General features: G+C 33.6%; 2 protein-coding genes across 2 annotated transcripts; one reads left to right on the forward strand and one right to left on the reverse strand.

Moving 5' to 3' along the window:
* Positions 1–9,817: 9,817 nt before the first annotated feature.
* On the reverse strand, positions 9,818–10,509 carry LOC139840432 (uncharacterized). The gene is made up of 2 exons (XM_071830699.1): positions 10,473–10,509; positions 9,818–10,284 (listed from the first exon to the last, which is right to left on the reverse strand). Exons 1-2 carry the CDS (start codon positions 10,507–10,509, stop codon positions 9,818–9,820), a joined length of 504 nt encoding a protein of 167 aa, XP_071686800.1.
* LOC139843681 (cytochrome P450 94B3-like) lies at positions 10,496–12,087 on the forward strand. Its single transcript, XM_071833808.1, has one exon. It carries the CDS (start codon positions 10,508–10,510, stop codon positions 12,050–12,052), a length of 1,545 nt encoding a protein of 514 aa, XP_071689909.1. The 5' UTR covers positions 10,496–10,507; the 3' UTR covers positions 12,053–12,087.
* Positions 12,088–14,078: the final 1,991 nt, after the last annotated feature.

A 14,078-nucleotide genomic window follows, 5' to 3' on the forward strand; every position in this document is an offset into this window, starting at 1 on the left:
AATATTTTTCCACCGGGGGCGTAATTTTTTTTAAAAGCGCTTACATGCACTATAAATTTTTTTCTTTCATTCTTCCATGAAAATACTACTTTTTAGGTCATGGGCTTTTGGGTTAGGGGGCATAATATGGAGGCTTTGAGGCTAAATACAACATTTTTCTTCAAAGTAAAAGTCTAACAATTAAAAAGATGGAGGTTTTTGGGTCATGGACTTTGGGTTGGGGTAAAAAAAAAAAATCCAAAAATTTAACCTTAAATATTTCAAATCCAGTGGGGGCCCCTGCCTCACTCTAGTTTTGCCCATGGTTATCATACAAATAGAGAATTGGTCCGGGAAAAATATTTTGAAAGAGACGGTTAATGGTAAGTTGAAAATGGCGGGAACCTACAAATTAATTGGTTGAGTTCTTCTATCGTTTATTTTTTTTTTCAGCTTGTTGATTTCACTTAGTTCGTTTGGTTTGGTTCCTGTTATTATCGTGTAGTATTCGGTATAGTATTGGTTAAGTTGTTTTAATATTTATCGGGTTGTTAGGGAGACTCATTTATAGATATTTTTCGTTTAGTCGGTTGCTTTCTAGGTGCGAGCTTCTCCATTTCAATCGTTGATTTGTATTCTTTGTTGAGGGTGTTCTACTTTGGAAAACGACCTCGTTTTTATAAATTTTTATTATTTTCGGGGAAAAAAAACACACACACTGTAGCAACACTTTTGCTACGTTTAATTGCTTATTGCATGGCTGTCATATCTACAACACATCCTACTTAACATCCACACAATCACCAAATCTATATCATAATTTATTTACAAACATTGCAACTTGAAGTAGCATATCTAACCCGTTTATATTGACCAAAATTCGCCTAATACTTTGTACATCTTGAGCGCATTCCGTGATTGTCATAAAGTGTCATCATCTCTGCAATTAACTTTTGGATGAGCATGGTCCAATTGGTATGGACCTAAAGTTGGGACCTCGAACGACTACTTGTTATGGACGGTGTATGCCCAATTCAGGACCAAAGTGTTCCTTTCATGATCAGTTACACTCACGTCACATTCTTATTGAAGTGGCAGCAAAAAATCGCTTAGGGCTCGAAACCACGCATAGAAGTTTTATCTTCTTTAGGAGAAGTTGTCTAAGATAAAAGGCACGTGATAAATGAGAACAAGTAAATAGGGTTTCAAACAATATCATGCATACAACTTTAAAATAACGTGGAAACACCAAGTACACTCATTTAATTCCTCACTTATTTCTCATCTGAGCACAACCTCTACCATAACAATTAAATAGTTAATTAATAATTATTTGCCTTTAAGATCATTATCATTAAGCATAATAATTTGGCCTTCAACATATAAGATGAATAATGGTATATAAGATGAACAATGGTAGATACCAATCTACGTTAGTAAAGTTTTACTATTATGATTACTATTATTACTATTATTGTTGAAACTACCTTATATTATCATTTATTCATTTTATGTGTGTAACAATATTCAATCCCGCACATGTGAGGTATGTGAGAGGTGAGATGTAGGTGCTGTTTGTTTTTTAAGATGTTTTTGTCTGAAGATCTGCGGACCATGTCTGTTAAGAAGATGTGGTCTGAAGGTCTTTATGCTGAATAATGAAGACTGTTTGTTTTTATGTCTGCAACATAACTTAATTCTGTCTGCAGCACTTAGAAGCACATTTCTAAGTCTGCGAGGCTGCAGACATAATAAGACATTATTTTATCTTATGTCTTCAGAAAAACAAACTGTCTGCATTAAAAACGTCTGCCGGCGCGCAGACATAAGAGATAATAAGGTCTGCAGACAGGAAAACAAACAACACCGTAGACAATTCTTCCTCTACCCTAGACTAGAAGAGAAATCGTCTCTCTAACCACGAGTTGAGAAAAATTCTCCACCTACCGGAAGAGAAAGTCATCCACCTCTCTACAGAGTAGAGAGATTGCTTCCGTAAGGACCTCCAGCAAAAAAAAAAAAAAAAATTTATATGAAGGGTAGAACAAATATCATTTTATTTGTGTAGATCACTCATAATTGAAAAGAATTTTATATATCATCATAAGTCACATATTGTTTCATTTAGTATGAAGGGTAGAACATACGGAAAAAAAATGACATACAAAATCGTTATTTAATATCTTATTTATTGTCTCCTACGAAAAAATTTGGGCGACTTTTTTCTGCGTCGTAAAAAATAATTGTTTCTGGTCGCTTACATCTTCGGTTCTTTTTCACGTCAAATTTGTCTTTTTGGTTTATTGACTTCGATTGCTGGTTATGGGTAAGAGTTCGGGGGGAGGGAAAAAGAAAAACGTCCAAGAAACTCAACCTAGCGTTTTGAGGAGTCGCACTATTTTTGGAGAAGATAAGGGTGTATCGACTGAAATTCTTGGTTCGGTTACAAGGCCAGATGTTGTGGATGTTGCAGCCGGGTGTATTGTACAATTTTTTATGTACATGTGAATGATTCACATGTACGTGTACATGTGAACGTACGGGGTTTAGAAGACAAAGTTGATTCTTTGTCGATGAAGGGTGCTTATGATGATCATGATGAGCATGTAGTGTACACTCTATTTCTCTATCATCAAATGACGAGAAAAACCAGGGTGCGCAAAAGGGAGGTGACTCAGTTAACATTGGAGGTGGTAATGCTCATAGTCAGGGGGAAGCATATTTTATACATCTCTGTACTGAATGGTAATACTGATGGCAATATCGACGTTAATCGCAAGATTAACTTCCGTTATTATGAATTAAGAGATAAGCCTGAAGAGGGTATCGATGGGGAGATTCTGTTATCATCGATTAAGGGAGCGAATGAAAGGTATCACCATACTTTGTACGAAGATTTTAATGGTAAAAGACTTGCTTTTCCGGTAGTCCAGAACTACGTTCCGAATGCATGAAAGAAGTTTGGTAGAAAACTATGATGAATGCAAAGGATTTTTTCTTATTTAAATTTGAAACGGAGGAAGGTGTGCATGAAGTACTGGAAAAGGGACCATGAATGCAGTGGCGGAACTTGAACTCGAATACAGACGGGGCGGTGTAAAAATTTAATAAATTTTTCATTGTCAGCAGGGGTAAACACTAAAAAAAACCTAATTTTTTTCAATTTTTTTTTTTAGTGTAAAATTTTTTGTTCCGTAAAATCCAGGTGGGGCGGATACCCCCTTTGGGTTCCACTAAGTACCGCCACTGCATGGATGATTCACACTATTTCAATTATCTTAAAGACATGGTCTTTGCATCTAAAATAGGTAAGCTCATATTGTTGGATTCGTTCACAAGTAAGATGTGTTTAGAGTCATGGGGTCGTCCAAACTATGCTCGGGCTACGTTGAAAATTTCTGCGACTACTAACCTTAAGGGAAGTTTTAAATGTTTCAACCCCAAGTTTGGTGGGCGTTGAAAAAACTGTGGATGAGGCTCAAATAGAGTATGAATGTAGGCCACCGAGGTGATCTTGTTGTTTGGTTTTTGCACATATAAACTCAAAGTGTTCAAAAGTTACTGAGAATAAGGATAAACAAGCAACTAATGGTCTTCTGGATGTGATGAAGAAGAAAGGAAAAGGTGTTGCACATATGAATCATAATAAGGGTACCATGGGGGGTTTTAGTGAAATGTCCCGTTCATATCGATTATAAACATTTCATATTAATTGATTTCGTTGCGAAGTTTTGACCTCTATATGAGACGTTTATCAAAGACTGCATTCATTTTTAAAACAAACCATAACCTTTATTTTATCGATAAAGGTTTAAAACCATAACGTAGATTATCAAATAATGATAATCTAAAAGATAACGTTTTACACACGACCATTACATAATGGTTTACAATAATATTACACATCGATTTAAATCTCCGAATGCAGTTTTTAAACAATATATTACAAGCATGCTGACTCTAATTCTTGTCCTTAAATTAGCATGCAACAGCGGAAGCTCTTAATAATCACCTGAGAATAAACATGCTTTAAACGTCAACAAAAATGTTGGTGAGTTATAGGTTTAGCCTATATATTTATCAAATCGTAATAATAGATCACAAGATTTCATATTTCCATTTCTCATAAACATCATGCATGCATATAGCCATCTGCATAAAAATCATTCATATGGATTGAACACCTGGTAACCGACATTAACCATAATGCATAGAATATTCCCACAGACATCGTCATCTGTATAATAATAATCTCGAAGTACTAAAGCCATCCATAGACATGAATGGGGGTTGTTAGGCCCAATAGATCTATCTTTAGGATTCACGTCAATTAGGGGTCATTTCCTTAATTCTTAGGTTACCAGACTTGAAGGGCGATATTCGATTTCGATAATCCAACCATAGAATGTAGTTTCGCGTACTTGTGTCTATTTTGTAAAACATTTATAAAACTGCATGTATTCTCATCCCAAAAATATTAGATTTCAAAAGTGAGACTATAACTCACTTTCACAGATTTTCAAATCGTCGGAAATAAGACTTGGCCACGGGTCGATTCACGAACCTATAACAAATATATACATATATATTAAAGTATGATCGAAATATATTCACAACATATTTTATTTACGTTTTTTAACGATTTAAGTTGTTAAGTTAGCAGTCCAACGTTAGTAGTTCACAATTAATTGTCAACAGTTAGTAGTATAGAAATAAATCAATATAATTTCTCGAATCAATCCACGACCCAGTGCATACAAGTCTCAGACTAGATCACAACTCAAAGTATATATATTATTTTGGAATCAACCTCAACTCTGTATAGCTAACTCGATCATTACCGCATATAGAGTGTCTATGGTTAGGGATGGCAATGGCCATACGATGCGGTGGATATCCACCCGATCCACCCGCTTCGTGATGGATATTGATGAACTTAAATGGATATGGATACGGATATGGATGAACCTTAATGGATATGGATATGGACATGGATGAATAGTTTCATCCATGAATATATCCATTACCACCCGAAATATATATACAAATACATAAATATAGATAAATGCTTACATATTAACTATTACAAGTTCATTTACCGTCAAATTTACATTTTACTTATAACCCTATAATGAGATAACTATAATATATTACAATACAACATGTATATCTAACAAAATAAACTTACAAATTTCATATTTAATTTTTCATAATCTATGTTTTATAGTAAATTTAATAAATTTTGTTATATCTTCGACAAAATTATACATTCTTATGAATAGATTTTAAAATTATGTTATGTTTTATTTATTTTTATTATACTACGTTTTTATTTTAATAGCATATTAGAAAATATTATAACTTTTTTTAATATCCATTGAATATTCATTAATCCGCTTAATCCACTGGATATGGATATGGATGGATGATGTGAAACTAAATGGATATGGATATGGATGAACAAAAAATAAATGGATATGGATATGGATACGGCATCACCCGATCCATATCCGATCCATTGCCATTACTATCTATGGTTGTTCCAAATAATATATATAGATGACGTCAATATGATATGTCAAAATATTGTATACGCGTCTATGGTCTATCAAGATTACATAATATATGTTAGAATACATGTATAATACAATATAAGTTAGTTAAGTTATGGTTAGTATGGATTTGTTATAAAATTTACGTACCTACAACAAGTAAAATTTTCCAATTTTGTTTTATCCATAACTTCTTCGTTTTAAATCCGTTTTGAGTGAATCAACTTGTTATGGTTTCATATTGAACTGTACTTTATGAAAATAAACATAAAAAATATAGGTTTATAGTCGGAAATATAAGTTACAAGTCATTTTTGTAAGAGGTAGTCATTTCAGTCGAAAGAACGACGTCTTGATGACCATTTTGAAAAACATACTTCCACTTTGAGTTTAAAAATGATTTTTTGATATAGTTTCATGTTCATAAGAAAAATCATTTTCCCAGAAGAACAACTTTTAAATCAAAGTTTATCATAGTTTTTAATTATCTAACCCAAAACAGCCCCCGATTTTACTACGACGGCGTATGTCCGGTTTTACGGCGTTCTTTGTGTTTCCAGGTTTTAAATCATTAAGTTAACATGTGTTTAGTTGATTTTAAAGTTAAGTTAGAAGGATTAACTTTGTTTGCGAACAAGTTTAGAATTAACTAAACTATGTTCTTGTGATTACAAGTTTAAATCTTCGAATAAGATAGTTATATATATATGAATCGAATGATGTTATGAATATCATTACTACCTCAAATATAGTAGGTAAACCTACTGGAAATAACAAGAAATGATCTAGAGCTTCAAAGGATCTTGGATGGCTTGGAAGTTCTTGAAGTAGAATCATGACACAAAAACAAGTTCAAGTAAGATTTTCTACTCGAATTAAGATAGTTATAGTTATATAAATTGAATCAAAATATGAATATGAGTATTACCTTGAATTAGAATGATAACCTACTGTAAGTAACAAAGGTTTCTTGATCTTAGATGATTACTTGGAATGGATTAGAAAGCTTGGAAGTATACTTGCAAACTTGAAAGTATTCTTGATTTTATGAAACTAGAACTTATAGAATTTATGAAGAACACTTAGAATCTCAAGTTAGAACTTGAGAGAGTTCAATTAGATGAAAAAATTTGAAGAATGAAGGTGTTTGTATGTGTTTTAGGTCGTGATATATGGATTAGATATAAAGGATATGTAAGTTTATTTTCTTGTAAATAAGTCATGAATGATTAATAATATTTTTGTAATCTTGCTAAATAATTCATACTAGATTACAAAGAATAGTTCCCACTTGTTTGATGACTCATTAAAGGCTGCTAAGAGCTGATCATTGAAGTGTATATACCAATAGTATGTACATCTAGGAGCTGTGTATTGTATGAGTACGAATACGGGTGCATACGAGTAGAATTGTTGATGAAAATGAATGAGAATGTAATTGTAAGCATTTTTGTTAAGTAGAAGTACTTTGATATGTGTCATGAAGTCTTTCAAAAGTATACTAATACATCTTAATACACTATATGTATATGCATTTTAACTGAGTCGTTAAGTCATCGTTAGTTGTTACATGTAAATGTTGTTTTGAAACCTTTAAGTTAACGATTTCGTTAAATGTAATTAATCCCATTGTTATTATATTTAATGAGATGTTAAATTATTACATTATAATGATAACATGATGTTCTAATATATCTTAATATGATATATAAATATTAAGACGTTATTACAACGATAATCGTTACGTATAGATATCGTTTTGAATTTCTTAAGTTAGTAGTCTTGTTTTATGTATAAGGTTCATTGTTAATATACATAATGAGATACTTTAATTACCATTTCATCATGTTAAACATATATATATGTTCATATATATAATATCATATCATATACAAGTTATAACGTTCGTGAATCATCGGACAAACTGGGTGGTCAAACGTTAACACAAAAACCGTTTCAAATAATCAAGTCTTAACAAGTTTGATTGCTTAACATGTTGGAAACATTTATTCATGTAAATATTAATCTCATATAATATATAATCATGAAAAAGTTCGGGTCACTACATTTAGTGTTGGTAAACCAAAATATAAAGTGGTCTCGTCTAAAGAAGAGTCGAGATGAGAATAAAAAAAGGTTTGTAGGTGGGACGAGTAAGGAAAAACATGTAGAGGTTCATAAATCATAATTCGCTTGGTACTCTTGTGGATCAGTTAGCGATATAGAACATGATGAACAGGAAACTGCAACATTTATGGCTGAGAAGAGTGCGTCTAAGGCCTCGCCCCCCTTTGGTATGGTGTAATTGGAACTAGTATCATGTCATCTAATTAAGTGTGTGGTAGGTGTTCTTTGTTTTGCTAGTTCAATTTTGATGGTAGGTTCTAGCTAGGTCTTGTGGTTGTTTGAGAGGCTGCAAGGTGTGTTTGTGGACTTTGCGCTTGTGGTCGATATTACTATTTGTATATGTATTATTTTTATTAATAATATTTACTGAATAAAAAACCTTTATCAAAGTCGTTTTTAAATATTACTGCATCCGTCTCATATTAATAGTCCAGTTTTGATTTTAAAGGGTTTTTTTTCAACTTTACTTTAAATTATTTTGTCCATATTATATAATACTTGATGAACGTTATACCGGTAAAACATATTTAAAAACTAATCCATTGATACGATTTTTATCAAATAATATTTAATACAAATAAATATATTTAAATTTAAACTCAAAATTATAAGAAAAGACTTGAAAAGTTAAAACAGGTTATTAATATGGGAAATGATATTTCCAACATTTATTTTACTTCTTCCACCACAATTTCATGTTTTGTTCCCTAAATATCCTTCAATAAATTATAAGAAAAAGTTTTAAATAATTTGTGCAAATCTTTCATTGAGGGTAATTTAGACATTATAGGTGGAAGAAGTAAAATGAATGTTGGATATATCATCTCCCAATTAATATGAGATGGAGGGTGTAATGAAATAAAAAACAAAATGAAAACTCGAGTACGTGACCTCCAAATGTACAACATGAGTAAATTTGAAGCTGACTTATATGCTATATGTTTTTTTTCTTCAATATATTCAAAGTCAAATCTAAATATCTAATTATATAGATAGATATATATACGGGATATATAATCATATCGTAGAAAATAAAAAGTGTATATATCAAAAAGGATTTGTATTGACAAAGACAAATGACAATAGACAGATATAAAGAATTGTAGTCTAGTGGCCGGTGAATGCTTGACTCTTTTTAGCGCCGAAATCAAGTCGGCATCCATTTAGGTCGATCGTTACTCAAATTACCTTATTACCTTCCTTTAATTAGATTATGATTTATTACTTTAATTTCATTCATTTCTCATTTCTAATTTTATCATCGTACATTATTACAGTATTATTTTTGTCTCAAAAATTTTTATAACTTTCAAAAGGATACATGAGTATGTCAAATATTCTATTTTACCTTTGTTTGTTACACTCATTTATATGTTATTCATGAAAGATGTTAAATTGTTAATCAAACATTATCTTTATCTTATTTATAAGGCAAAACTGTCATTATTAAAAAAAATTTAAAAAAACTTAAAAAGAATTAAGACAATAAAGTTGGGATGATCGAAGTTACTCATTACTTTATACGTAGGTTTGTCTATTTTCTACATATTTAAATAATATAAAAATAATATAGAGCTTGCCTACATATATTTGCTCTTTAATTTTTAACGGTTCAAGTTAAAGACATATATCATGTATTGTTCACTCTATTAGGTGAGATCTATATATAATTTTTATATCCATGTATCGTTTTTCTTTTTTAACAATGACTTACATAGGTTTCAAGGTTTGGTCAGTGAGACTTAATAGTAGAAGGATAATAATTAGTATACAAAGTTAATTTAATTTCAAGGATTAGCACGAAAAATTGTAATGCGGATGATCTTTTGCGCAGTAGCTTATCTAACCTTAATTTAAGTGACATGCGTAGTAATTAAAAAAAAAAAATGCGTTGAAAATGCATATATTATACAATTAGCCGTACGTAGAAATAAATAACTAAATACGTAGAAATAAATAGTAACTAAAGAACGAGGTATGGTACATCTTCATATGTTTTTTTTTTTTGAAAAGCAAGAAGGACTTATATTAAACAATCACGAATAGTACATGGTTGACTGAGCAACCTTAACAACACAATATATCACGAAAGAAATAGAGAAAACAAATTACACCGCCCTAAGCTAATTGCAAAGATTGCAACTAACAAAAGAGAGAAACTAAGGTTGTGAGAACCATTGAAGCCAATCCATAATATGACCCTTGCAACGTCGTGAAATCCAATCGTATGAAAGAACTTGAACCTCGCTAAATAAAGATGGGACCGTCTCGAGCTTATTCTTGAACACCTTTGCATTTCGATTCTTCCATATAATGTAACAAACCACCCAACAAACCGCTTGCCATTGGTTCCTTTTGTGATCATGTGCTACGCTGTCGAAGGTACCATTAAAAATATTCTCATACCCGAATAAAGCCGAATTATACCCCCACCATTTAAGGACTTTCGCCCATATGTCTTTGGCCATTTGACAAGAAAAAAGTATATGTTCCACCGTCTCAATGTCACCATCACAAATCGGACATCTCACGCTGTTCAAATTGATGCCCCGTTTATCTAACTCGAACTTTACCGGTATACGTGCAAAAGATAAAAGGTCCCATGTTTTCTTAAAAGCACGTGTTTCTGATGACAAAAAGAAATTGAACTACAATACCATATATTGCGGCTCGCGTGAAAAACGTGACTTAAATCACATGTTTTTACAAAATGTTTTATCACGAATTAGTCACATGTACTACAGTCTACAAAGTAAGTTTTAGCCATCTATATATACTTCACTTCACTTCACCACCTTTAATTTTGTAACCAACCACCAGCACCATCAATTAACCACCACTTTACAACCATGTTTTTTCATTGTTTCCATTTTCTTTCTCTACTATTTGTACTTTTTTACTTGTTTTCTTTACTTAGAATCTTAATAGCATCAACTTCTTCCACCATCACCGCCACCAGGACCACCACGAGTACCAATAATAATGGTAATAAGTCATATCCTTTCATTGGATGCCTAATTTCGTTTCACCGAAATAGCCATCGGTTGATCCATTGGTTCACGGACCTTCTCAAAGTATCGCCATCACAAACGATTGTTTTACATCGCTTTGGGCGAAAAAGTCAAATGATAGTCACAGCAAACCCTAATAACGTCGAACACATTCTCAAAACAAACTTTGAAAACTACCCTAAAGGGAAACCCTTTACGGATCTCCTTGGGGACTTTCTTGGAATGGGAATATTTAATGTCGACGGCGATCTATGGAGTACGCAAAGAAAGTTAGCTAGCCATGAGTTTAGCACAAAATCGCTACGTGAATTTGAGGTTAGTGTTCTTGAAGAAGAAGTATCGAAAAGACTTATTCCATTGCTAGAGAAGTCGGTTCAAAATAATGATGTTTTGGACATGCAAGATGTTTTTAGAAGGTTAGCTTTTGATACCATATGTAAAATTTCACTTGGGTGGGACCCTTGTTTTTTGGATTATACTAAGCCTGTTCCGCTGCTAGCGTCAGCTTTTGACTTAGCAGCAGGAGCCAGTGCAATGCGTGGCGTTGCACTGGCCAATTGGGTGTGGAAAGCAAAGAGATTATTGACCATTGGAAGTGAAAGAAAGTTAAAAGAAGCGGTGGGGATTGTACATCGTGAAGTAGATGACATAATTCGCGAGCGAAGACAACAAATGGCGGGAAATGAAAGTCGAAGAGATTTGTTATCGATGTTTATATCCGCTGGTCATGATGACGAGCTTGTAAGAGACATGGTGATAAGTTTTCTCATGGCTGGAAGAGACACTACCTCAGCCGCGATGACGTGGCTCCTTTGGTTGCTGACGTGGCACCCTACCATTGAAAAAAATGTTATTAAAGATGTCACGTATATGACAAATGATGAAAATAAGTCGTCACTAAACTTTGACGACTTGAAAAAAATGGACTATTTGAAAGCATGCTTATTTGAATCAATGAGGCTATATCCGCCCGTTGTATGGGATTCGAAGCATGCCAAGCATGATGACGTGTTACCGGACGGGACACGTGTGTACAAAGGAAATAGGGTGATGTATTTCCCATATGGTATGGGAAGGATGGAAACATTGTGGGGAAAAGATTGTTTGGAGTTTAGACCGGACCGGTGGTTTAGTGAGTTGGGGGATTTTAAAATGGAAAGTCCTTACAAGTTTCCGGTTTTTCAAGGTGGTCCAAGGGTTTGTTTGGGGAAAGAAATGGCGATTATGCAAATGAAGTATGTGATGGCTTCAATTCTAACAAGGTTTGACTTTGTACCGGTTTGTTCTGACCAACCGGTTTTTGTTCCTATGTTAACGGCTCACATGGATGGTGGTTTAAAAGTTAGGGTACGTAGAAGAAGTGACGTTTGTGATCAGCTATGAATTAGTACTCCGTATAACTTAAGCTTACATGTACTTTTTAATCAATACTCATTACGTATATATCTGTATATTTTATATTTTATATATTACTCCGTATGTATGAAATGAAATGGTATCGAGTATTGACCATAAGCTTTATATTTTTAGGGTTGCAACGTGATTTTTCATATGAGTGGCCGGGTTTACTAATTATCTCCCTTTTTCCGAAACTGTTCAATAGATACTTATGTTCGAGTCTACCATCACATAAACTCGAATCAAACAGATAGTTCACTTATGATCACCAAACGATCAGGGCCGGCTAAGGCTATGGGCGAAGCGGGCGACGGCCCGGGGCATCACACGGTTAGGGGCATCATTTCGAAATTTTTTTTATTAATATCCATAGTTTAAACCTTATAAAGATATATGTTTACGTAACTGTTGAGGGCATTTTATAATCATTTCGCCCGGGGCATGCAAAAACTTTGACCAATGTTTGACCGGCCCTGCAAACGATCAATTAATTTGACCAATTCGCAACAGTTAGCTCATTGCTTGGCCAGCAAGTGCATATTTAAAACGTACTTATGAATTCTCAAAAAGAGTCGGTGTATACATTATAATTTATACATCGACTCCCAATTATGGACAATCTTTAGTTTTAAGACATTTCGTTGAACAATATGGTATATATGTCGTTTATGTGATATCGAGAAGGAAACTATAAATATATTATTTTCTTAATTACTAGATGCTCAAAAGTGATCCGGGTCTTGGAGGAAAGTTTGGAGCTAGAAGGGAACTCATTACTCAATCTTCTTTTTGTCAAATCAATAAATTATTCATCGTAAACTTTTTTTTTAGAGTAGTCCGGGATTACTCAGGGGACTAAACCATCCACGCATTCATCTCCCGCATTGCATATTCCGTCCCCAACTACTGCCAGGAGGAAACCGGCCCAATCCGAGGACATAGGCGGTAAAAAAAACAAAAAAACCCTCCCCCACTACCCCGCAACACGATGCGCGAAATGCACCTTTATGTGAAAGGGAAATGGGCCAAAATACACTTTTTAAAGTTTTCAAAGAAAACACACTTTTAAAAAAAATTTTTTTGCCAATATACACCATTGGGTAGATTAAAGTGTTGGTCGACCACCATATACCTTGGTCGACCACCTCATTTTTCAAGATGGTCGACCAATCTTCATTGACTTTCCGGTCGACTACAGTGTAAACATGGTCGACTACCTCTCATTTTTTCATGGTCGATTACCTCAACAAAAAACAACACGGGCAACCCAATACATGGTCGTCTATCAAAAATTGGTCATAAAGATTTGCGGTGTTTTCAATCCTTATTATTTACGGAGTAATTCAATTTAATTGGATGAAAAAAATTGAGACACCATGTTCATGAAGGCAACGGAGTAATTCAATTTAATTGGATGAAAAAAAATGAGACACCATGTTCATGAAGGCATGCATCTTCTAAGCAGTGTTGTAAACGGCGTTCGTTGCTTCCGTTGCAACGCCCGTTGCGGCATTTTGGTGACTAAACCGTTTCGACCCCGTCTCGTTTTCTTATAAGCCGGTCAACGGTCAAAAGTCAGGTCAATTGAAGGAATAATTGGGTCAACGCCGGTCAAAAGTCAGAAATTCTGTTAAAATCGGTCATAAGTCGGTCAAATCAATCAAAATAACTTAGTTTAGTATTCCATTTTGTATTATATTAATGCTAATAACAATTATAGGTACCAACTTGTCAACAAAGGTTTTTTAGCTCTAAAATATGTGTAAATATATATTTACATATATAAAAGTCAACATCCGTTTCGAACAGGGTCTCGACCCCGTTTTTTCCGTTGCGACGTTTTGAGGTCGCTACCGTTTCGACCCCGTCTCGCATCTTTTTCAACCTTGCTTCTAAGGCCTTGACCAAATCCTCTCGTGACATCCACGTGATCAAGTCCTCTCGTGAAGGCATGTATCTTAAAGGTTTAAAATTGTTCTTAATTGAACTATGAAGTTTTAAATGGTTGCTA

The sequence above is a fragment of the Rutidosis leptorrhynchoides genome, chromosome 4 (genome assembly GCF_046630445.1).
Source record: "Rutidosis leptorrhynchoides isolate AG116_Rl617_1_P2 chromosome 4, CSIRO_AGI_Rlap_v1, whole genome shotgun sequence".
In the NCBI taxonomy this organism is placed as follows: Eukaryota; Viridiplantae; Streptophyta; class Magnoliopsida; order Asterales; family Asteraceae; genus Rutidosis; species Rutidosis leptorrhynchoides.

Bases quoted from the DNA above. Each gene is read 5' to 3' on its own strand.
- LOC139843681 (XM_071833808.1), top strand. From the start codon at position 10,508: ATGTTTTTTCATTGTTTCCATTTTCTTTCTCTACTATTTGTACTTTTT.
- LOC139840432 (XM_071830699.1), bottom strand. From the start codon at position 10,509: ATGGTTGTAAAGTGGTGGTTAATTGATGGTGCTGGTG. The intron at 10,285-10,472 runs GTTGGTTACAAA...TTTTGTCATCAG, and splicing joins GTTAATTGATGGTGCTGGTG to AAACACGTGCTTTTAAGAAA.